Source organism: Gymnodraco acuticeps, unplaced genomic scaffold (genome assembly GCF_902827175.1).
Source record: "Gymnodraco acuticeps unplaced genomic scaffold, fGymAcu1.1, whole genome shotgun sequence".
Lineage (NCBI taxonomy): Eukaryota > Metazoa > Chordata > Actinopteri > Perciformes > Bathydraconidae > Gymnodraco > Gymnodraco acuticeps.
The window spans coordinates 1,340,116-1,365,979 of NW_022990047.1; the positions used below are offsets into that span (position 1 = coordinate 1,340,116).

Genomic DNA, 25,864 nt, shown 5'->3' on the forward strand with positions numbered 1-25,864 from the left:
ACGGTGAGCGTTGCAGAAGGAAAAGTAGATGAGTCAGTGAAACATGGACTCAACTAGTCGTTCTCGTTCTGTCCTTTATTTGCCATTGCTGTGGCTGCTTGTAATATTGGGAGCTTGTCTCCTCTCATTTGTAGCACTTACAGTCTGAATGTGTGATTGTAGGACTGGTTGTATGGTGCAAAGCATCTTAAAACCTGTGGAGTTTAAACAAAAAAAATGGTACAGGCTGTATTAAAACTGTTATAATTGTCTTCACTTAGATCTGACACCGTCAATGAGATGAATCCTCTCAGGCAATGTGTTATCATATTCATAGAGGGGTTACGCTTCTGGCTCATATATGTTCTTACAAGACTATGGGGAGCTTTTCCAGCAGCCAAAAATCGGATAGCATCCCCAGGTGTTACAGATAGAGGATCAGACTCAGAGGAGTGGAAAACCATTGAGGCACTTCGCACATATCACCCTGGAGATGGAGATGAAACCATGGTTACAGTGCAAACCAGCACATGTGCATTCCATGTAGGTAAACAACAAAACACACATTTCTAAACTGTACAAGTTAACCAGATAGAACTGGAGGCCACAACAATCTTGGTTTAATAATTCATCTTTTAAGGTGGATATTGGGAGGCTCTCACAGTGCAGTGAGTACTTCCGAGCCTTGTCCCAATCCAGAATGAGGGAGACTTCAGAGAGCCTCATCCTCCTGGACCATGTGTCCTCCTCAGTCTTCCACAATCTTCTTGAGTTCTCCTTCCATAATAAGTTTAAAGTCCCTCAGGAGGATTTGGGCTACCACATCCAGGTAAACGGACTTCCTTTCTCTACGTCTATTTAAACATGTCACTTTCGGAAATCTCATGCTTTTGCTTAGTGTTGTAATTCACCCTAAAACCAAACATATTTCTCCCTTTCCAACTCTGGAGGTCAGCAGCTATCTCCTGGCTGAGGCCTTCCTCTCAAAGTGTCTGTCAGTCCTCGAACTCAGCCCAGGAAACTGTCGGTCCTACCTTAGTCTGGCTCAGGATATCTGCTGTGTAGAGCTGAAGAGGACTGTGTTCACATACCTGAGTAGAAACCTGCTGGAGCTACCTCACCTCATAAAGTATGCACTATTTTGGCTGTCATTAGGATTTCCTACAGTTGACCACGTTTCTTTGTTGTTCCTAAAACTGGTGAATTCCTCAGGTGTCTGAAGGATCAGGAGAAAGAAGAAGTTTTCCACCTGAGGAGGACACATGGAGACCGACGTATGTGCAGCCTTAGGAAAGAGAACCTGACTACTTGGAAAGACCCGGAAACTGAAAGTGCCCGACATACAGGCCCGGACTGGCCATCGGGAGCACCGGGAGGTTTCCCGATGGCCTGGCCTGCTAAGTGGCCTGCTGGCCTGAGGATTTTTTTATGTATGTATTGTGAACGCAACGCTGCACAAATGTGGGTCTGACTCTGCCTCACAGAGGGTGACTGGCTGTCTACATGATGTGGCCTGCCGACATGGCCACTTTCATACACTAATGCCCTCGATTGGTCTCTGTGTGTCATTCAAGCTCGGGAGGGTGTGTGTATGAGTGGCGCGAGCGAGAGAGAGAAAGCGCGCGCACCGGTTACGTGTAGGCTATTGTTGTTGTTAGCATCTGGTGCTAGCTAGCTAGCTGCGCTAACGGATATAAGGAGCTGTTTCAACAACAAGGTGGAGGAGAGTCCTCTCCTGTCAGACTGAGAGATTGGTAAAGGACTCTGCTGAGTGTTTAGATAGTTAACTTAGTTCTCAGTGGGTCTCACGGTTTGGTCACCATTCATGTAAACACATATTTCCATTTGAGGGGGGAGTGATGAATAATAATAAAAAAACGTTAACTAGGTGAAAAAATGTAAGATAAACTTTAAAAACTTGTTGAGAGCTAAAGCTAGTCTTTGCTGCTGCCTCAAAGAGTAGCAGGGGGGAGACAGGAGAGGCTGGTTCAGGAGCACAGACACACTCACAACTATAAATGAACCAAAAACAAATAAATAAACAAGTTTCAATGTTTTTTCATATTGGATATGCTATGTTATTGGTTATGGCCATATACTTAGGATTTTATGATTATTTAAATGTATACAGTTCTGTTTCATATAGGTGTAGTCTCTCTCTTTATTTCCCCCTCAAAATGCACCAGATTGATGCATTTAAGTCCAACATTTAAAAAACAATCTTACTGGGGGAGAATGCCCCCGGACACCCCTATAGGATTTGAGGTCCACCCCCACTTAAAATATGTTCACATGAATAGGTTCCTAAATAGATTTGCACATTTTTTTAAATAGTAACCCATCTCCATATGTTTATTTGTTAGTAGATTTAGAGGGCTATCACTATGGGCAGCAACGCTGTAAATATTGACAAATAAATCCAGCAAAATGCCACAAAACACTGGTAGTGGCCTGGCTGGGTGTGTAATTCCCAGCCTGACTTATTGTCCCAGTCCGGCCCTGCCGACATATCTTCACCCTCAGAGGCTCAGAGGACAACGTGTCGCCACCATGCACATTAAATATTCAAATGAGATGGTACCATTTTAGCGTTAACCTTATAGTCATACTAAAAGCTTTGATGACCATACACTATTGAGGCTATGTTATTTGGGTTTCAATAGTTACTTTAAAATGTTGCACATGTTTTTGATCCCATGGATAATACTTTTCTATTTAGCTGAAAAATGTAACATTACACATAATATCCTTCTAGCTAAATGTGTGGTGGTGTTCATCACAGTGACATGGCTAATGCTTTAGTTGTGCAGTGTAAAATACCACCAAGCACACCAGGTGCACAGTACCCACAACTATGAATATTTTGTTACATTTCACAGGCAGACTTCATAAAGCTTCCAACGACCAAGGAAAAATCCTCGGTGCCTTACGTAAGCTTAATGGAAGCTCTTTTACCAGAACCTTTTTGTGGTTGTTGAATCAGGTGTTTGGGTGTGTGATTGCAGAAAACCTGCACACTAGAACAGAATGTAAAATGTGGTGTGAATATTTGTGCAACTTTCAAGGAAGACGTTTAGTGAATTCATAGACAAGTTTCAAACCACATTTTACAGCTTTTGGTAAACCATGTTCTCGCTGTCTTTGCCTCGTTTTTCCTGCTATCAGGTGAGGTAGTGTTCACTGCTCGGTTGTGGGTTAACCTTTAACTTTTATCAATGGAAATATTCATTACTTCCTTGATAGTGACTGTTGCTCGCTTGTTTGCTTTCTCTCTTCCCAGGAGGACGCACAGGAGGAGTCAGGATGGAAGCAGGTGCACGGGGATGTTTTCCGGCCCCCCAGGAAAGGAATGTTGTTGTCTGTGTTCCTTGGACAGGGCACCCAGATCTTCATCATGACCTTCATCACTCTCTGTAAGGACTGTTTTGTATCAGTTATAATACATAGTTTCCTTCTTAGTAATTTGGCTGCCTATCAGTACTTTCAATTATCTTTGTGTTCACCACATCAGGGAGTGTACCATTTGTTTGCACACATAATTGTTCCAGATTATTATTGTTGCAGTCAGTATTAAACTAAACAGCTGCCTTGTTAGTCAACTTAGTTACAATTTAAGAACATTAATTATATATGAACTAAAAATGGTTTATGTGCAAACTAAATGTACACAGATATATTAAATAAAATTAAAATGTAGTTAATAAAACAATGTTTAACACAAAGGACACAACATTAATCACACAGGTGTTATGCTGAACATACATGACAAACAGATACATTTTTATCTTACTCATTATTTAATCCAAAAACAATCCCTGAGCAAGGTTTTAATTTGCCTTCATGGTATTGGACATCCCTACAGATTGAGAGGGCAGTAGAACAATTCATGGGAAAAATATTTCTTCTTAAAACATTCAGAACAAGATTTAAAGCACATCCACTTGAGCCTCTGCAATCAATTAAACTACATGATTCACCAAGAAGACACATTTTAAAAGAACATCGTCAACCAAGTTTGGGGTATTACAGTATAAAAACCAGGAGCAGTAGTAGAAGTATTTGTTTACTGTTGTGCTGAATGAGCCCACTGATGAGTGTTTGTCCCCTGTAGTCCTGGCCTGTCTGGGCTTCCTGTCGCCGGCCAACAGAGGGGCCCTCATGACGTGCTCTGTGGTCCTCTGGGTGCTGATGGGAACGCCTGCTGGCTATGTGTCTGCTCGCCTCTACAAAAGTAAGAGTCCAGCGAAAACACCTTACACGGTTTCACAAAAGTCTTAAGAGTTATTGCTCATTCTAATGTCTCTGTTTTCTGCTTTTAGCTTTCGGAGGTGAGAAGTGGAAGACAAACGTGTTGCTGACAGCCCTCTTGTGCCCAGGGTAGGTTTACTTAGGTTTCCATTTTTCTACTTTGTTTCTGCCCTGGAGTGAAATGTTGTTACATTACATTACATTTAGCTGACGCTTTTATCCAAAGCGACTTACAATAAGTACATTCGACCAGGAAGACACAACCTTGAAGAAAACAGAATCATATAAGTACATCAGGTTTCATGTTGTGCTGTAAATGCCTTTGCACTTCTTTTATCATGCTCACATGTATTGTCCCTCTCTGTGTCTTCCGTCCCTCTCTCTTCCCTAGTATTGTGTTTGCAGACTTCTTCCTGATGAACCTGATCCTTTGGGTGGAAGGTTCCTCAGCAGCAATCCCCTTCGGCACTCTGGTGGCCATTTTGGCTCTGTGGTTTGGAATCTCCGTGCCCCTCACCTTCCTCGGCGCCTACTTTGGATTCAAGAAAGCTGTGAGTTAGAGCTCAGAGTTTATCAAATGATCTTGAAATAATTGATTGTTGATCAAATATGCTTGAGTTTGTTATAAAATCCTCTCTCTTTCTGCTGCCATGCAGGCAATCGAGCAACCAGTGAGAACAAATCAAATCCCTCGTCAAATTCCTGAGCAGTCTTTCTTTACAAAGCCTGTACCTGGTATCGTAATGGGCGGGATCCTGCCCTTTGGTTGCATTTTCATCCAACTGTTCTTCATTCTCAACAGCATTTGGTAAGAACACAGACATGCTGTATTTCCTGATTTGAAAGGGAAGGTGTAGTTGAGCTCTTTGTTACAGTACATCATGTAATATGTTGTTTGCCTCTGTTCTTTTCAGGTCACATCAGATGTACTACATGTTCGGGTTCCTGTTTTTGGTTTTTATTATTCTTCTCATCACTTGCTCCGAGGCCACAGTCCTGCTCTGCTACTTCCACCTGTGTGCTGAGTTACCCACATGTTCAGAGAACTTTGTCTCAGTTCACAAACTTGAGTCTGGAAAAACAATTGAAACTTGAAAATACTTCAATCATACTATAATTGTAATATCATAGTCCCACTGTTGTAGAAATGAAAGAAATCCAAATGAATATATTCATATATTTTAAGTTAGTATTCTTCTCTAGATCTTGCCTTTGAAGATATGTTATTTAATGTCACTCTCCTGACTAAAGGTCTAAAGGTTCAAAGGCTTTATCGACCTCTGCACAGTGGCCACATTGTAGTTATGGCAATACAAATCTTAAGACCCAGGCTCCTCCAACAATACAATATAAATATATATAAGTCATAGAACAACAATAAAAATAGTGCAAGGAGAAACAGGTGGAAATGAAATAGTGCAAGAGAATGTTGCAAGACTAAGTGAACTATATACAAGTAAAATAGAATAAGATGAGTTAAAAATAAATGTTATACTCGTACTTTTTTGCCTATAGTAATTCAAGTACACATAACATGTTATTATTTGTAATGTGTGTGCAGGACTACCACTGGTGGTGGCGTTCCTTCCTCACCAGCGGCTTCACAGCAGTCTATCTCTTCATCTACTCTGTGCATTACTTCTTCTCAAAGCTACAAATTGTTGGCGCTGCCAGCACCTTCCTCTACTTCGGATACACGTTGATTATGGTCCTCATCTTCTTCCTCTTCACAGGTGAGGCTTTGAGATAAGTGATATATGAGCTTTTTATTCACTCAAGATTATTTCCAGCTTGTCTTGACACCCTGCAATCATCCCTAGATACATAACACAATAATTGGTTTATTTAGTTACGGAGCTCATTATTTATAAAAGACAAATCATCTATATACACTTTTGCATATTTAGTTTCACTCCAATCTTTATTTGTTATGACTTGTGAGCTCCAACGGTTTATTGCATGGCAGAAAGAGGTGTGTGGTTAGGTTTAGTCGTTTTCTTGGTTAGCCAGTTGAGCTACTATGTGACAATTCAGGACTTCCATCCTGTTCCAATGAGAATAAAACCCACGGTGCAATATTTACTGTCCTTGTCATTTAATTAAAGCCACGCCTTGTTCTTTTGAATTCTATACAGGCAGTGCAGACTAGACACTGTCATGGATTTTAACCCTTAGATGCATAAGTGGGTCTTTTTTGACCCAGTGAGGTGGTTTTCTTAGAGTATCTTTGTAATTACTTTCTTAATTTCTTTTATCATTTCATATTCCAGCTATTCCTCAGGAAACATGTTTTGGATATCCTGCCATTCAACATTTTTATTTAAATTGTATACATTTTAAGAAATTGTAGTTTTTGTATTACTACCCCAAGCTTCCATAAGTGGGTCAAAAATGACCCGCATGCATTTCCTATGGGATCCTATGGGAACCTTTGATTCTTATCACCTGTTGCTGTCAGGAATACATTCACTGTAGACCACACAGACTACATCACAAGTGACACCTCTTATTTTACACAGCAAGATCTGATACCTCTCAGTATAATAATAATAATACATTTGTATAGGGCTTTTCAAGGACTCAAAATCGTTTTACAATATAAGCAGGGCTGCACATAACTGGTGCGCAGGTGCGTATGCGCACCTCGGCCAAAAAAAAGAGCACCGGGTCACTTGAAAAAAGGCGCATTTGCGTACCAACATTGAGAGAGAGGGAGAGAGAAGGGAGAAGAGAAGAGAGGAGAGAGAAGAGAGAGAGAAAGATATTTGCGAGTTGCATATGAACTCAGGGCCGGCCCGTCGCACTGGCGTTGATTTTCGCCTAGGGCGCCAGATCTGTGGAGGCGCTGCGCTGGCAGTTCTGGGAGGGAAAAAAATGTTTTTGACCGTTGGTGCTCATCCTAATTTTCGGCCTTGATGTAACAACATTCATAATTAAGTAAATGTAACACCCTTTTCACCCCGGTTACACGTTTCATTTGCCCTGTACGATGGGCGCTGTAAGTGATGAAAATGGAGGATGTTGGCTTGTCTGGCGCCCGCAGCTCACAGCCAAAGTGCGAGTGAGCGAGGGAGAGAGGGAAGGTGCACCGGTACCGGCGCTGTTGTTATTAGAATCTGGTGCTAGCTGCGGATATAAGAAGAAGATGTTTCTACAATAATGTGGAGGGAGAGTCCTCTCCAGTCAGACCGAGAGACTGATAACTACAGCTCAGTGAGGTAAAGAACTCTGAGTGTTTAGATAGTTCACTTTAGTCTAAGTTCAAACGGTTTGGTCACAATTTATGTAAACACATATTTCCAAGGCACTCCTTTATAATTATTGGGATAAACAGGTTTGAAATCATTCCAATGTATACTATAGGACAGTAACCAAACATATCCTTTTAAAACTGGACTTTCGACCCAAAACCAGCTGTTGACTTGTGGATGCAAGCAGCTAATCGCAGACTCAACCAGAGAGAAAGTAGTAGGCCTACATCATCAGCTACCATGTCGGACAGAGAGGAAGACAGTGAGGAGAACAGTCAGGAGGGTAGTGATGACAGCTTGTAGGATTACTGGTCGTGCTAATGTGCATGTGTGTTCTGTGTTCACCTCTGTGTGTTCTGTGCCGTGTGTCTGACAAATAAAGACCGGTTTATTTATTTCATTTTAAGGATGAGCACCAAGCAACATCTCCAGGTGCTCCTTTGAGAACCAGGGCCAAAAAGTTATGTGCACCCCTGATTATATGGCTCTGGCTCCAGCCAGAGCCTGGCTCCAGCACCCTTCCTGTGAGCACAGTGTGCTCTGATTGGTCGAGACACGTAACATGAACGTGCCGGGCGGCGCGGTCCCGTGGGTTAGATGCGCGTTCATAATGCAGAGGGAAATAACTCTCAGAATAACGTTATTAGCACATTATTACAACTTGAGGAACGAATGTTTTTAATAAGGGCTATACAAGTGTTCATACTGGGTAGTTTATTTAGTTTAAAAAAAATTATCCAACGATTTACAGACCACTCTTTCCCCATGTAAGTCAATGGGAAAAAGTGTTTCCGGGCCTGGCAACCAAACGGAAGTGTAGTACCGCCGTTTAGTCAGCACGAATATTTTCATCTGAGTCCGGCGCACTTCCTGGGGGCTTGGGTTCGACAGCAATGGCGAACAATAGAGGGGATAAAACAGCAGCCTTGACGTGTGCCCCTGCCAAGAGGGAAATATTCAGATTGTTTACCATTAGTGATTACAGAGGCTAGTGGTTGAGAGTAGAGTAGTTTAATCCATGAAATGAAGGAATCCTCAAATCCAAAAATGTTAAGAGTAAAAAATAGATAGGATACTGTCGTTCAACTCGATCAAACGCTTTTTCAGCATCCAGAGACATCACCATTTCGGGGGAACAAGAACAAGATGAGTCGTCTGCAGGCTGACTTTGCTTCTTAGTAGGTTTCCCCATGTTCGTTTGTCTTTTAGACACGTTTGCACCATAGACTGTATATATAAAGGTTTGCACACGTTTTTTTTTGTAATTAAGTGAGTATACTGCAATATTAGACAGGATTTCAAGCCAACTGTGACTTTGTTGACATGGAAATGATTTTTTTAAATTGACAAACATCATATGTGTAATTCTTGGCACAATTCAAACGGGATCGAAAGATAATCTTTCTCTCTCCATTGACTTCAATACACAATTTTTCTGAAATAAGGTCCCATGGGGCGGAAGTAGAAGGGCCAAGGGCGGGACTTCGCCTCTCTATAGGGTTTGCCGCAGTAAAGAGGTAGGACTGTAGCCAAGTAGCTCTTTTCACTGGGTGGAAATTAAATTAGAATCTATCCATCCATCCATACCTTAAACTACCATTTACATCAATGTCTCTCTTTAAACATGTTTTTACAAATATGCTCTTTAACCAAACCGTTCAAAATACACAACGTTCAGTACATGGGTTCAGTAGCATTGCCAAACATGGACACTACATTTCCCAGAGTCCTTCAGTGTGCAGGCAGATGACGTACAAAGTTACCACATATAAATGACCAATTAGAACAGGCTTAAGAACAGGTCATCGAAATGTGATTGGACAATGAATATGCCAGTTTACCTCTGTGCAAATCACCAGTTGCTGCGCGTCCGACGAGGAGAAACACCAATCTTAAAAGGCCATTATACTTTAATACTTGCTGCAAACCGCCCGCTGCGCCCACCCATGCGTACCAGATTATCCCGCTTTGCTTGTCTCTTCCGGTTGCGTAGCCTTACCGGTGAACTGCGAACGCCAGCGAGACACTAGGCTTGTTTGAGACGCGTTGCGGCTCGACTCGAAAGTAGACGAGAATAGCCGATTGCAGCCGGGGGAGGTCTCAAAAAGCTCGCCTGAAGTCGGACAGCTCGGAGTCCATGCTCGGAGTCGGCTTCGTCTTCTTCTTCTTCTCTCGGTTTTTTGGCGGATTGCAAACAACTTTAAGGTGCATACCGCCACCTCCGGAGTCGGCTTGACTCGGTTTGCATTTATAAAGAATGCACACATGTGTTTAATCGTTAATGTCAGATATGTACTAAGTAAATACATTTGTTCCTGCTCCAGATTAGATTCAACTTTATTGTTATTGCACATATTACAGGTACTGAGACAACGAAATGCAGTTTAGCTTCTAACCAGGTGCAACAAGCGGTAAAGTGAAAAGTAATGTACACAATCTACAGAATAAAATATAGAATGAATTGAATGATGAATAAACAGTGAGGGGTATGAATACACTTGATATACACAGCAGCCTGAGAGCAGTATGAACAGTGTATGAATATGCTAAGATATATAAAGTATGAAAACGGTAAGCAGTGCAAGTATAGTATAAAATATATGGATATTAATTTAATGATGATAAATATTGTGGAACAATGATGAAAAATGTGAATGGAAGTGGCGACGTAAAACTGACACAAAACAACAACATTTTGCCCAGCCAATTGGAGAGTTTCATCACCAGCACGTGGAAAAAACCACCAATGAGCGCTCAGCTCGAGATACCAGCGAGTCGTTTCCAGTGGCGTTTCTAGGTGTACAAAACTGGGGGGGCAGAAAGAGGTCGGGGGAGAGAGAGAGAGAGAGAGGGAGGAGAGAGAGAGGGGGGACAGAGAGAGAGGGGGAGTGTCAAATTATATACTGAAGACCACAGGAGCAACACTGTGAGCGCATACATTTACGTACACAGCGTGGGGATGTCATAGTAATGCACCTTCATACATGGAGTAAAGGTCACCATCACAAAGTAATTCTTAACAATAACAACAACCGTAATGCTTTAGCATTAAAACACCATAGACTGTAAATATAAGGAAAACACAGACACTCATCATCGAGGTCACAATATCAATCGATCCAGCAGAGGCAAAACACAGAAGATCAACAAAATATATGACATAAATGAACTTACAAAGCTGAAGGCTCACTTGAAAAGAAAAGCGGCACGGCGGTCCTTCCTCTGACAGAATGTGTCTATCACTTTGGGGATGAAGTCCTGTAGTTGCTGGATCAACTGGCTTTCAATTGAAAGCATGGCCAATGCGTTAAGTCGCGGCTGTCCCATGGTGTTGCGAGTGAAAGTCTTTATCCTTTTGAGGGTGGAAAAGTTCCTCTCTGACTCGGATGTCGTCATCGGAGTTGTCACTATTATTTTGACCAAAATAACAGTCTCAGCAAACGTTTCCTCCAAGTTGTTCTCGTGAATGGATTTCAACAGAGACAGGGCAGTGTTTCCAGTGTGAAGCTCACTGTGGCGGTAGAGCGTGGTCAGCTCAGACTTCAACTTCTCCTTGTTTCCCAACGCAGGCCACAGTTTCACGGCGCAGTCAAGCTCAGGTGTAGGAAATGACAGGACATGCTGTGGGAAGAATGAGCTGTCAACAAGCTTTGCAGCGATCAAATGGTCACTCTGTGAGAACCTCTGTTCCACCTGTGAGATGACTGTGTCACAAGCCTCCTTCATCACCGGCGCTGTGCTGCTGACTCGTCGGCCTGGCTCGTCTGTTCCATCATGAGCAGTGGCGGCCAATGCATCAGTTTTCTGCCTCATTTTCTGAACATTTTCCTTGAAACGGCAGAGCGCGCTGTTGATCCCAGGTGCATCGATGCTTCGTTTTTGCAGAGTGTTGTATAGAACATCCACTTCTGGCATAAGCAACGAAAAAAACTCCAGGAGCTGCATAAATGCTCGGTCCCGCAGTTTCTTTGACAGGCCGTATGCCTCACTTATGGTGACCGCATCCCATCCTGGTTGTGCGCGTATATGCTTCATACACTGAAGTAGTGCATCTCGGGTCTCCCAAACCGCGTTCACAGTTCTGCTTTTAAAGTTCCATCTCACAGCCGGTGGCCGTGGGATGCGTCTCTGTGTTGCCTCTGCAAGAGCTGCAACACGTTTTGGAGCACCGGAGAAAAAAGTGGAAAAAGCAGTTAGATCTGCAAAAAACACCTTCAGGATGCTCATCCTTGCTGAACACAGTTGCTGTGTTTCTTTCAGCTTCAGGGGTTCCAGAACAGCCTTGATGCTGTTAGAGAGACCTACACCAGTTTTGTCCTTTACTTCCACAAACTCCAAAAAACGCTCTGTAACTGTGAGGTCAGGCATAATGTATCGCAGCACAATCACCATTTGCGATTTACAGGAGACATCGGTTGTCTCGTCGGCCTGAACGGCAACAAATGATGTGTTGTCCACTTGCTTGGCTATTTCCTCCCTGTACACATCATACATGCAGTCCAAGAGTTCATTCTGTATGGTGCTTGATGTCCCTTTGAAAACAAGCTGAGCTTCGTAGTGCCGTTGAAGCCTGGAATCGCCCTCACACATTGTCTCGAAAATTGACCTGAATATCCCTGGATTCAGAGAGTCCGCCGACTCGTTGTGGCCCCGCAGTGCTGTCTCACATTTCCCACACAGTTTAATACAGGTGATGATCCGACCAAGCACGTACCTGTTTTCTTCCACCTTCCTATTATGAGAATCAATGCCGCGTCTGTAGGCGCTGTCAATCTGAGCTGCAACATTCACCCTTCCAAGTAATCCCAATTTTACAGCATTTTCCAAATGACTGTTGCTGCTCTCATGCTTCATTGTCCTCTCCGAAAGATGCTTTAAGTCCTTGTAACCTGTCCTCGACCAAGTACCTTGATCTTCACCAAAAAGCAGGTAAGGAAAGCAAAAGAGGGAATTCTTCTGGATGCTCGCCGTTAGCCATTTCTTTTTAGCAAACCACTCAGCGTTAAACCCACGTTTAACTTTGCCCGCAGTCTGGACCATTTGGAAATCCGGTGGATGGTGGGCACCGAGGCGCTTTACCTCCAGTTTCTCTCCGAGACTAAGTGTCTCAAATGTGTGCTCCAGTAAATGGTCAACTTCATTCATTTTCTTTCAGTTTTTTACTTCTTTTAATCGCTGGTGATGTTAGCTATATGCTGCTCTCTCGTCTCCTCTTCAAACTACACGTGACGTTTCGCAGCACTGCACACGTGAGTACTTACAGCCAATCAATTCTGAATTATGTGAGATGACGTATGGTGGGGATGGGAGCACTATGCCCCTACGGTCATTATTTTTTTGCCACACACATTAAATAGAAAAATACTCTGAGCATGCGCAGTGTAGTTTTTACAATCACCGTTCACTTAGACTGTGAGAGGGAGGGGCAGGATCGGGTTTTGTCCCACATGGCTCTAAACAGCTCAAAACGGCACTCTAGACACTAATTAGAAGAACACAGACTAAAACAGAAATGTACAGACGAATCAGATTATTAAACATGACCTTAAAATATATTTTATATGTTTTTTTATTTTTTATTTTTTATTTTTTTGTAATCATTATTTGTAATACTTTCTTCTGACACTAGGTGGGGCTGTGCCCCACCTGCCCCTAATGACCCGCCGCCACTGGTCGTTTCCCATCAAGCATTTCGCTTCCGCAGCCCGTGGAGAGGAACTGCGCCGCCTCGCTGCGCCTCGCTCTCAAGGCTGCGGGCGTCTTTGTCCCGCGAGATTTCAACGTCTCATGTAGGCGAGCCTCCAGAGCAAGTCGGACAAAATGACTAATCATCATGCAACGCACGAGCAAGACGTTGATCGAAATTGCGCAGGTCTGTGCAGGTCTCGCTTGTCTCAAACAAGCCTAGTCTTGTCTTGTCTTCAGACCGACATATAACACCGGTCTCCCTTTGCTCTCCGCCCGGAAACTCACGATGCAGTCGGGTGGAAATGTGACGGGAAGCGGAGTCAGGGACATGCTTTTCGTCAATGAGAGACATTCTAGGACCCCGAGTCCTTTATTTGGGGCCAACTGTGATTACGACTCGGAGGCAGAGGCTTTCCGGGATGGGAGAACCGAGGAGGTTGACCGGGACACCCGGAGCAGGGCGTTCTCCTGGTGCAGAGACTTCCTGGCGGGGTCCTGGAAGACCGTCGAAGAAAGGGATTTTCAAATAAGCATTGTTAGGTAAATAATGTGAAATTACAGCTGTAGGCCTAGTGAAGATAACATCACTATAATGTCCTTATCTTAATACTATAGGTATTTAAATTAAGTCTAAAATGTTGACTTCGTTATGGCGTACTTTTACGAATCCCAATGTAATAGTTTGGGGTCCCTCAAAACAAAGATAGCTACTTGACATCATCGCACATTATTATGTACTTACAATGGACACCACATTTGTAATAATAATTATTGTATTATTCTTTGTTTTAATTATGTGTACAGCCACAAAAAGTGTAGTGTATCGTATGGCCTATTCACAGGGGAACAACTAAATTACAAATTATACATTTAGTAACAAAGGCATTTTTTATGTTCTGTTTTGAGTGTGTAAAGCAGTGAAGTTTCAGAGTAATGTGTGTATAGTGGTAATATAAACAATATTAAACAGCTTAAGTGTGGATATGAATAAACCATACTATTTTAAGTATATAAACAATGTGATATGAGTGCACTAAAATATATATATATATATTTTATATTTATATAAATATTTATATTATATATTATATATTTATATATATATATATATATATATATATATATAGGTGAAAAACAGCACAGGGCTCAATTTGAGCAGCAGGTGCACCATGTAGCCTACTAAGGCTGAGCCAGCTGCCAGTTAGGCAAGGACAGTATTGTGCTGCGAATAAAACAAACAGGTCCTATGTCTTTTTATAACCACATTTCATTAACCTTAGTGAAAAACTTAATGGGGTTAAGTTAAGGAAAGATGTGAAGGAGAATCCAACAGGACTTCATTTGGTCTGCTGTGGTAAAACTACAATTGTACATAGATCTAGACTTCTATAGACATAGACACGTCTAAACATTGGAGTGTGGCTTCTCATGATGTTTCATGTAGGTTCTATAAACGTGGACAACAGTGAAAGATGTGTTAATTTAATACCCATATCTGCTTTCTTTTCGTACAGGATGGTACAGTGTATTCTATGCAAATGGAGATAATAAAGGAAGTGTTTAAGCTCCTTTCCTTATCGTCCAGAGTAATAAATAGCTCTTATCCTCGCTCCCACTTAGGTTATTTTGCTCAGTTAGGAATCAAAAAAGACTAAACCGCAGCCTTAGTGCATGTGATCAGTCACTTTAGACACGGTTTGCACGTATTGTCGTGGTGTAGTGACCAATTACTATATACTGTAGCTATGTGTAATGACATTAACTTTGCCCTGATGTGATAGCACTGGTGTTTTTGTTTTGCAGTGGGGGGCTGAGTAATCTGCTCTACCTGTGTTGTTTGCCTGACCATGTGCCTGCTGTCGCAGATGAACCTCGCGTCGTGCTCCTCAGAGTGTATGGTGCCATCTTACAGGTTGTTCTGTTCAGCTGTTGAACTACTATCGGGGAAAATATAATTTCTGTAGTCATTCTTCTATCATTATTGTCTGCCTGGAAGTATAAACTAAAGCAAAAATGTAATCAAACTGTCTTTCTGTCTGTCTTTCTGTGACACAGGGTGTGGACTCCCTGGTGTTGGAAAGTGTGATGTTCGCCATCCTGGCAGAACGAACTTTAGGACCAAAACTGTACGGCATCTTTCCCCAGGGACGCTTAGAACAGTACTTTCCGGTATAATATATGCACACACACACATACACCTTACACACATTCATACATAACAAAATAATGTTTCAAAGTATTGAACATTCAGGGTTAAAATCTAATCTGAATTTCTATTGAACACATTCCTTTTACTTTGTAAGTAGAATGTAAATCCATAAAATACTTGAGCTTGGTCCTTAGGTAGAGGAAGCATTGGTATCATCTTTATTTTATCTGTTTTTCCAGAATACCTGCATGCGCACACATCAACTTCCCGATCCTGCCATATCGGCTGAGATTGCCACCAAGGTGGCATGTTTCCATGAAATGAGCATGCCCTTTAACAAAGAGCCCAGTTGGCTCTTTGGGACCATTGACAAGTAAGGACATCTTGGTATCTCTTTCTTTGACTAGAACTATCTGCTTTGGATGTAATGTCTTCTTTTTCCTTTAGATACGTGGATCAAGTGATGAAGCTTAATTTTGTACGTGAAGCACATGTGAAGAAGTACAAGAAGCTGATGAAATTAGACCTGCCTGCTGAGCTGGAGAATCTACGGTGAGTTGGGGCACAGGAATCAAATATACATAAATATAAAAGCAATATTGTGATGCATTAAGTGACCATCATTAAGTATAAATAAAGCCTCAAAGTTAGGGTAAGTAGAGATGAGGAAAAACAGTGTCATTGAGGGAGCAGAATCTTTTTCAAAATGTTTGAAAAATAATCTAAAATACAATATACACACAAAAAACTACTATTGGCAATTATAACTCTTGCAGATACCCATGTACGAGGACAAACACGTCAATACAATAGATATCATATTTTTCTCTTTTTGTAAATCACAACTTAGCAGGAGGATCATTGAACATGCAAACCCTAGTGATTCAGAGTTTTACAGTCAGTGTCAAAAACTGATTTTGAGGGGAAGTAGAAACATGATGCAATCACTTGCTTAAGCCAAGTGTCAACAAGATGTTGTTTGGTCAGAGCCATCGCATATCATTTGCTGTAATTTACCCACTGTAAATACTGTTCAACTGCTCACACTGTATCTAGCACATGCATACCCTTATTCCATTGTCTTCACTCAATATCCTGTACAATGACAATAATGTTTAACCTAATCTGATGTCGTGTAGATTTTAGGAAGTTGGTCAGGTTAGCCTGTTACTACTGATGTTTAAGGATCAGCACTAAAAACCACGAGACGTGTGTGTGTGTAACAGGACACTCTTTTCCTTTTCAGTCTAATAACTGACCTTTGTCCCAGTCCCTCCACGACTTCACAGCTGAGTCCTCCAGGTGGGCTGACCTTGGCAGCCAATAGATAATCAGCACAGTGTTTATTGTCACTGTTTATCTATGAGCACATGTTTTATCTTTTAGATTTGAAGCAGTCTCCCACTGACACAGTATGAGACTTCAAGGCACCATCTTCTTGGCTTGATGTTTGATAGATTGATTGATCTTATGGGTTACATACATAGATGCTTTGAATTAATCAGTATAGTTTTGCCTAGTATGCCTCTTTACAGTACCATTTGAATGAATAATTATTAAAAATAAAATACCGTCATTGCTGCAGTGTAGTAACTGTAGTCTCTAGGACAGGGTTCGGAAACCCCTGGCTGGCACGCGGCACCGTAACCAGTGGCACACTAATAATAATAATAATAATAAATAATATTTGTATAGCGCCTTTCAGGAAACCCAAGGTCGCTTTACAAGTCGGGTAGGGGGCGGGGGGAGTAGGGGAAAAAAGGCAGACAGGTTAAGGGGGTGGGGGGGGGGGGGGAAGTAGCGGAAAAATAAACCTATTAAACTAACTATACAGTGGCGAAAGCCTTGGTAAAAAGGTGCGTTTTGAGGGCTTTTTTGAAAATGTCCAGGGTTGGGGCGCTGCGGATTTCGGGGGGGAGAGAGTTCCAGAGGGTGGGGCATGCCACACTGAAGGCTCTGTCACCAAAAGTCCGCAACCTGGTGCGGGGGGTGGAGAGGAGATCCTGTCCAGATGATCTTAGCTTCCGGGATGGAGTGTGGTAGCGGAGAAGGTCAGACAGGTATTGGGGGGCGAGGGCATGGAGGGATTTGTAAGTCAGAAGAAGGAGTTTATAGGTGATACGGTGCTTGACTGGGAGCCAGTGTAGGTGGATCAGGGTGGGGGTGATGTGCTGCCAGGGCTTGGTGTGAGTGAGCACCCTGGCAGCCGAGTAGGAATAAGTGTGCAAAAATATTTAAATTGTATTTTCGGATCCTGAACGAGACCGCCGCCAGAGCGAGTCTCCCCGTTACCTGCAGAAGGAAGCCATGCATGCAGCGCAGCCCCGCTCTCTTTAACTCCAGGTGACCTTCTGCCGCTTTCCTCCGTGGTGCAGTGCTGATCGTTTCACCACAGAGGAAAGCACTTCACAGATTGCAGTACCCATAAGGAGCTGTATAAATGCCGCAGTTTTTGCGTGGCTGTGTATTTAGTTGAAAGCCCAGTGGTGATCTGCTCATCTCTCATTGAAATAATATGCTACAAAGGGGCGGACTGCCACCTGTGTGTTGAACTTTCCTGTCGGCTCCCAGACCGTAGTCGAGGAGGGCAGAAGCAACAAGCTTCAGCTTCAATAACCCACTTTAGCTTAAATGACTGGAGAGAGGCGAGCTCTTCTTGGGAGGCCGTTGCATTTATTTAGCTGTTCTTCTGTTTCACAAAGGCTCCCCCCGCCCTCCTGCTGACAGTTCATGAGCGTCAAGCTCCACAACCCCCCCCCTTTAATATTCTCGATCGTTGGCACGCTGATAACAATTAGTTTTTTTAATGGCACTTCATATGAAAAAGGTTGCCGACCCCTGCTCTAGGACATCATATTTTATACTCGCCTAATTTCTTTAAAATTGGTATTAATGATTAGCAAGTAACACCGCCTGCAAATGCATCACTGACAAGCTCCTTCTTTCCTCTCCCTTTCTCTGTCATCATCGACTCTGTTCATCTGACTCTTTCCCCCACCACAGTGCGCTGCTGGCCGAGACTAAATCACCAGTGGTATTCTGCCACAATGACGTCACGGAAGGTACACTTTAATCCTCAAACTTCTAACTTTGGCTAATTGATCAACCCTTAGCAGTTATAACCATAAGTCAAAGAAAGGCTTGGGTGTAGTTATTAATAGGAACTGCTGAAATTCATATGCATCTTCCTGTATTTGAAGATGAAGAATACAAGGTGGCGGTCGGGAATAGCTTTGTAATAAATGGGAATGTCTCTTAGAATAACTACTTAATCTGAACTGACATATTAAAGATATGGAAAACTGCCAAATATACACATAGCTGATATGTGATTATGCCAATATATCTACTGTGACAGTTTTTGCTCATATGGGTAGCTTTGCAGCTCTTCCTCCGTACAGGCAAGTCAAGTTTGTCCACACTTATCTAGGAAAACAATTTTGTCACAGAGCTGGCTTTGTACATTGTCATGGTGAATGAGATAAGGTCTCTATTCATACTGCCACAAGTTTTAGGATTTACCACTATTGAGGGCATCCACGTGGCTCTCGTGTCCCCTCTCTCCTACTTTCCTGTCTATTCGTTTTGTTATCTAATAAAGCCAACATTGTCACTCAAATTGGAATTAGGTGTCCAACCCAGGCCAAAAGTACATTTGAGCATGTCCACATTCAAAACCTCTCAATCGCCAACATATACAATATGTATATGTTCTACAAAAAGCACTTCTTTGTGCAAAACAATGTGACTCTTGAAGTTCAGTTATAGTCGATGTGTCTTAACCCCACAGAGGCTGAAATTATTATTATTATTATTATTAAGAGAAAATCTTGTTTTGCTGCTGCAGGTAACATTCTGATACTGGAAGACAAGGACCCCAACACCACTGACAGACTCATGCTGATTGACTTTGAGTACAGCAGTTACAATTACAGGTAAAGTTGTTGATCAACAGTAATGATTCATTCTGATACGAAATATGTTGTCTGGACTACACTTAGATGCATACACAAAGATTGTGCTCTTTTGTTTTTAAATGACTAATGTATTACTCTTTCATGCAGGGGGTTTGACTTTGGGAACCATTTCTGTGAGTGGATGTATGACTACACCTATAACCAGTGGCCCTTCTTCAAAGCCACACAGGAGAACTATCCCACCAGAGAGCAGCAGGTCAGTTTAAACCAGGGCTGAATAAAAGTAGACTAACCTATTAAAGGTCCCCTATTATACTGTTTTTCATCAATATATAATAGGTCTCAGATATATATACAAAACATGTCTCTGAAGTGTTTGGCTCGAAATACCAAACAGATCATTGTAGCATCCCATAAACCCCTCTGTTTCAGCCCTGTTTCAAAAGTGCTGATTCTCTGTCTGTTACTTTAGATGAAAATAAGGAGCCACTCCCCACGCCCCTACCGAGATATTTGGTTAAAAAGAGGGGGGGGGGGGGGCTTACTCAAGCCAGAAAAATCGTTATGACATCATAAAGTGGCCAACATCTGATCAGCTCATTTTCAGACAGGTTTTTATATTATATTACAATACATTGCATTTAGCTGACGCTTTTATCCAAAGCAACTTACAATAAGTGCGTTCAACCAACAAGGTACAAACTTGAAGAAAACAGAATCATATAAGTACATCATCCATTATATAAATGGATCAGGACAAAAAGTGAGCGAATTTTTTTCCCTGAAACTTTCAGAATCTCTTTACACAGAGGGGACACATGTTTATGTATAAAATACATGAAAAAGTGGATTTTGCATGACCTTTAAGTCCAATCCTTCAGAGTCCCACAAAAGAGACTCACGGTGTTGATGTTTAAACCAAAAATATAAGGCCATCTCTTTTGGGAAATGGATACGCTCTGATCATACAGTGCCATCTAGTGGTTAAAATTGCTTATGCAAATGTTGTATTCAGATTACATTACATTGCATTTAGCTGACGCTTTTATCCAAAGCAACTTACAATAAGTGCGTTCGACCAACAAAATACAAACTTGAAGAAAACAGAATCATATAAGTACATCAGGTTTCATAGAGCAAAAACATTTCAAGTGCTACTCAACTGGCTTTAGTAAGCCAGTCCTTTATTAGTATATAAGTGCTTTGTTAATAGTTCTATCGCTCGAAGTGGAGTCGAAAGAGATGAGTTTTCAGTCTGCGCCGGAAGGTGTGTAAGCTTTCTGCTGTCCTGATGTCAATGGGGAGCTCATTCCACCATTTTGGAGCCAGGATAGCAAACCCACGTGTTTTTGCTGATGGGAACTTGGGTCCGCTTTGCAGCGAAGGTGTAGCGAGCCATTTGGTTGATGCAGAGCGGAGTGCACGTGCTGGGGTGTACAGTTTAACCATGGCCTGGATGTAGGAAGGGCCAGATCCATTCGCAGCATGGTACGCAAGTACCATTGTCTTGAAGTGGATTCTAGCAGTTACCGGAAGCCAGTGGAGGGAGCGGCGTGGTGTGGGAGGATTTAGGAAGGTTGAAGACCAGACGAGCCGCTGCATTCTGGATGAGCTGCAGAGGTCGGATGGCACATGCAGGTAGACCAGCCAGGAGGGAGTTGCAGTAGTCTAGGCGTGAGATGACGAGAGCCTGGACCAGAACCTGCGTCGCTTTCTGGGTCAGCTGGGGACGTATCTTCCTGATGTTGTAAAGCGTGTATCTGCAGCAGCGGGTTGTAGCAGCTATGTTTGCAGTGAAGGACAGGTTGTTATCTAGGATCACACCCAGATTCCTTGCAGTCTGAGTTGGGGAAACAATCGAGGTGCCAATGTTGATTGTTAGGTCAAGAGTGGGACAATCTTTTCCCGGAAGGAAAAGCAGTTCAGTCTTGTCAAGGTTGAGCTTGAGGTGATGAGCAGACATCCACTAAGAGATGTCAGCTAGACAAGCAGAGATGCGTGCGACGACCTGGGTCTCTGAGCGGGGAAAGGACAGAATCAATTGGGTGTCGTCAGCGTAGCAGTGGTATGAAAAACCATGCGGGCTAATGACAGATTCGAGCGAGTTTGTGTACAAGGAGAAGAGGAGAGGACCAAGAACAGAGCCCTGAGGGACCCCTGTAGTTAATTGACAAGGGTCGGACTCCGACCCTCTCCAAGTAACCCTGTAGGTGCGGTCTTTGAGGTATGAGGTGATGAGGGAAAGTGCAGAGCCTGAAACTCCAAGTTCTTGGAGAGTGCGAAGGAGGATCTGATGATTCACCGTGTCGAATGCAGCAGACAGGTCCAAAAGGATGATGACAGAGGAGAGGGAGGCTGCTTTAGCAGTGTGCAGTTCCTCAGTGACAGCAAGGAGGGCCGTTTCTGTGCAGTGACCTGCCTTGAAACCAGACTGGTGCGGATCCAGAAGGTTGTTCTGATGGAGATAACAGGAGAGTTGTTTAAAGACAGCGCGTTCAAGTGTTTTAGACAGGAACGGGAGGAGAGAGACAGGCCTGTAGTTTATAACATCAGACGGGTTGAGAGTGGGTTTCTTTAGGAGAGGGTTTACTCTTGCCTCCTTAGGCGCTTTCACACTGCGGTACTTTTCCCACAAAGGTTCATGTGAACTTAGTTCATGTGAACCTTTTTACCCCCTCGAAAGTCCCTGCTAGAGAGCAGGGACTTTCGAGCGGCTCTTTTGTGAGAAAAGAGCTATATTTCTGATTGGCTGGAAGGATTGCAAACCACGCCCCGCAAAACTCCCAAAAAGTTTTGTGAAGCCGCCATTTTATTATCCTCGCATTAGCATTAGCATTAGCCCAGCGCAGAAATGCAGAGAGACTAATTTATGGCAACACAAAATAAAACATGGGAGCGGTGGAGATGAGGAGGTGTCGGCGTTCTGGCGATTTACTCGGAAGGCTTCAGTAGAAGCTGCTGGGAGTCCCAGCAGCTTCTACTGAAGCCAGTCCCTAACTCCGGGGACTTCCGGTCGGGGACTCCGGGTGGCAGTATACGCCGTGAAGTGGTTTGCGGCCTGCCAGTAAGCCCAAAGCAGAAGAAGAACAAGTGACGTCAGCGGCTTCATTTGCCTAATCCTCCCCCAGGGACTTTTTCCAGTGTGAACGCGATCTGTACTTAGTTCATGCGAACTAAAGAGTTCACATGAACTAAGTTCACATGAACCTTTGTGGGAAAAGTACCGCAGTGTGAAAGCGCCTCTTGAGACTGTTTGGAAAGTGACCAGAAGTTAGAGAAGTGTTGATGAAATGGGTGAGAAACGGTAGAATATCAGGAGCGATAGTCTGAAGGAGGTTTGAAGGGATAGGGTCCAGAGGACAGGTGGTAGGGCGAGCAGAGGTAATGAGGGTAAGAACCTCACTTGGAGAGAGAGGGGAAAAGGAGGTCAGTGTGTGGGTGAAAGGAGGGTCTGGTGACCCAGTGGTGAGTAAAGGTGAGTCAGAAAAAGAAGAGCGAATATCATCAACCTTTTTTTCAAAGTGGGTAACAAAGTCGCTTGACAGAAGGGAGGAGGGGGAAGGGGCTTTGGGGGAGTCCAGGAGGGAGGAGAAGATGGAAAATAGTTTTTTGGGATTGGAATAGGAAGATTGGATCTTATCTGGAAAGAAAGTGCTTTTTGCCTGAGAGATCGAAGCAGAGAAAGAGGAGAGCCTGATAGGTTAGGAGGTTGTCTTGGTGTTTGGATTTCCACCGTTTCTGCTCTGCTGCCCTAAGGACGGTTCTATTAGCACGCAGTGCGTCATTTAGCCAGGGTCAGATGGCAATCATTGATTTAATAATTAGGCTAGATGAATAACCAGGCTACGGTGTTGTTGGAATCTGTATCGGTACAGCATTGGAGCTCAGTTTCAGTGCAGTTAAATAAATGAACAGAAACGATAACCATCAAAACAATGCACACAAAAAGGAAACGTACTTTTGAAAGACAGTGAAATTATAGGAAACCTCCAGCTCATTGAGGCAAGGCAAGTTTATTTATATAGCACCTTTCAACACAAGGCAATTCAAAGTTATTAAGACATATTGCAGCAGTAACATATTTAAAAATGGAATTTTAAAACACTAATTTCAAAGCAAAGATAATAAAACATGAATAACACAGGTACATGAATAAAAGTTACAGTGCAGTGTGAGATATGAATATATCAATTAAAAGCAGCAGCAAAAATAATATTGAGATCTTTCCAGTGCCTGCAGAACAATATGGGTCAGTAAAAAGGACCTTGTGGTAAGGTGGAGTAGTGAGGGGAGTTAAGTGTCACAGGTGCTGTTGGAAGGAAGCCGTTTATGAATTGGGTGGTATTTATTAAGATGAGCCTGTGGCGCCATCCAGAGGAGAGAAGCTGGAAGAAGATATAGGCTGGGTGGGAGGGGGAGGGGTCACTCGTTTTTTAAGTTGCTTTACTCCATTTTCTGAGTAAAGACACTTGGTTTTCCTGATGGCAATGTGCAGTACATTAGATAATGCAGATATAGGCAATCATAAAATGTGTAAACAAAGAGGATGTCACTTTTCTACTTTTTTTTTTTTTTTAATACGTGTCACTTGTTTTTAATTTCAGCTTCATTTCATCAGAAGTTATTTGGCACAGCAGAGAGGACACTCTGACATGTCCAAGGACCAGACACAGGAGGAGGAGGCCATGATAATTGAAGCTAACAGGTACAACTTGATCTACAGCAACGCTATGTATGATTTAAAGGTTATAGCAGAATCACTATAGCCCTGGTCCTTTCTTGCTGTGATTTGTAGGTATGCATTAGCTTCACATTTCCTCTGGGGGCTGTGGTCCATCATTCAAGCAAAGATTTCCAAGATCGAGTTTGGATACATGGTAAGGAATTTTATTTTATTTCACATTACAAAACAAACACATGGTACATTTATTTCAATAAACATAATGATTTTTTGTCAGTCACATATTTGATGTTACATTTGTAAATGTTGCCTTAAAGTAGACTATATTGTTTTACAGGACTATGCCCAGTGCCGCTTTGATGGCTACCTCAAGTTAAAGAAAGCCTTCTCCTGATTCCCACGTTTTGATATAAAATGTACTAGTAGTATGCAACTCTGCTTACTACAAGCAATGTTGGGTGGAAGATATACATGTAATGTATGTACATGTTATTTTAGAGCAGGTAAAGCTCTACGGCTTGTTCAAATTGGTTGTGGGGCATTTGAGGGGCTCAGTCAACATGATGGTCGGCTACTGTACTAAACAATGCTGGTCATGTCTCTAAATTTGAGTTATTTTAGAGTTTTTTCTTTTATTCTGCCTTGCTCCTTTTTTCTGAGGTCCATTCTGCATTAGGGTTCTTTGGAGGTCCAATAATGTGAAGTTAAAAGCTTAATTACCCACATTCAACAACATATTCCACAAGGGCTATTTTGTACAGTATCAATGTAACTGTTCTAATGGGTAAACAAGTGTACGTTTATGTCAGTAATATTGGATTTATTAACTGTACATTTTTGTAACTGTCTTGCTACCTTTTCTCTTCTATTTATCGTTGTATGACTGTAACATCATCTGGTAAACATGTCATTCTCATCTATGGTTTTATGTAACTAAAATGTACATCTGGCACTTGTAGTCAACTAAATTAAGCTAAATTGCTTAAATAGATCCTACAATTATTTAAATACCATTATGTTTATCTAGACAGTCTCCTGGGTTTGACAGAAGCTACTTTATTCACCAAATGTCATGAATGTCCTACATTTGACACAAAGCTTTGTCAGTTTACTTTTGAATAGTAGCTAGCCGCTTTACTGTGCCTCATTAACTGTTTGTTTTTTAAAGCAGCGCATCCTGTTGAAGTTCATACTGTGTCATCTGTTTTATGTTGGTTATGGTAGTACAAACTACTAGTTTAAATCTAATAAACATGTGTCTAGAACCTGTGTCAATGCATTTGTTTTTCTCATAAATACATTGGCCCTAAAATACATTTTTACAAATGTATCGATACATTTTGTGAAACATAAAGTTACTTTTAAAACTGCAGCAGTAACTTAGTTGCCCCATGATGACGTGAAGCTTGAAGGAGACCATGTTTCATCGCAGACGGTTGACTATTGTCCCACCTCCAAGTGCCAAAAATAGACCAGCCAGAAAGAGCTGCACTGCTCAAAGATCGAGAGACCTCCGAATGCACTGGATCTGTAGCAGAACAAACAGGAACTCTGAAGTTTGCCTAGCGTTGCATTGCACCAACTTCTTTAACAAGCTGTTTCTGTTGGCATGTTGTCTTAAGTATTTGACGGTGAGCGTTGCAGAAGGAAAAGTAGATGAGTCAGTGAAACATGGACTCAACTAGTCGTTCTCGTTCTGTCCTTTATTTGCCATTGCTGTGGCTGCTTGTAATATTGGGAGCTTGTCTCCTCTCATTTGCAGCACTTACAGTCTGAATGTGTGATTGTAGGACTGGTTGTATGATGCAAAGCATCTTAAAACCTGTGGAGTTTAAACAAAAAAAATGGTACAGGCTGTATTAAAACTGTTATAATTGTCTTCACTTAGATCTGACACCGTCAATGAGATGGATCCTCTCAGGCAATGTGTTAGGGGTTACGCTTCTGGCTC

The 25,864-nt window shown here is 42.4% G+C and overlaps 2 protein-coding genes across 2 annotated transcripts in view; both read left to right on the forward strand.

Annotated features, from left to right (window-relative positions):
• The window catches only part of LOC117545699 (transmembrane 9 superfamily member 2-like), a 37,517-nt gene extending 31,436 nt beyond the window's left edge, over window positions 1-6,081 (forward strand). The window contains exons 10-17 of the mRNA XM_034215600.1: window positions 2,859-2,909; window positions 3,260-3,392; window positions 4,091-4,210; window positions 4,299-4,356; window positions 4,619-4,778; window positions 4,884-5,035; window positions 5,142-5,253; window positions 5,789-6,081. Of these exons, the coding sequence (XP_034071491.1) occupies window positions 2,859-2,909; window positions 3,260-3,392; window positions 4,091-4,210; window positions 4,299-4,356; window positions 4,619-4,778; window positions 4,884-5,035; window positions 5,142-5,253; window positions 5,789-5,977 (975 nt within the window). The 3' untranslated portion in view covers window positions 5,978-6,081. The remainder of the gene's footprint in view (window positions 1-2,858; window positions 2,910-3,259; window positions 3,393-4,090; window positions 4,211-4,298; window positions 4,357-4,618; window positions 4,779-4,883; window positions 5,036-5,141; window positions 5,254-5,788) is intronic.
• Window positions 6,082-13,267: 7,186 nt separating this feature from the next.
• On the forward strand, window positions 13,268-25,178 carry LOC117545758 (choline kinase alpha-like). The gene is made up of 11 exons (XM_034215705.1): window positions 13,268-13,706; window positions 14,970-15,078; window positions 15,222-15,335; window positions 15,555-15,688; window positions 15,763-15,867; window positions 18,319-18,377; window positions 19,163-19,250; window positions 19,380-19,488; window positions 23,837-23,937; window positions 24,028-24,109; window positions 24,251-25,178. The coding sequence occupies exons 1-11, from the start codon at window positions 13,453-13,455 to the stop codon at window positions 24,305-24,307; spliced, it is 1,212 nt and encodes a 403-aa protein (XP_034071596.1). The 5' UTR covers window positions 13,268-13,452; the 3' UTR covers window positions 24,308-25,178.
• Window positions 25,179-25,864: the final 686 nt, after the last annotated feature.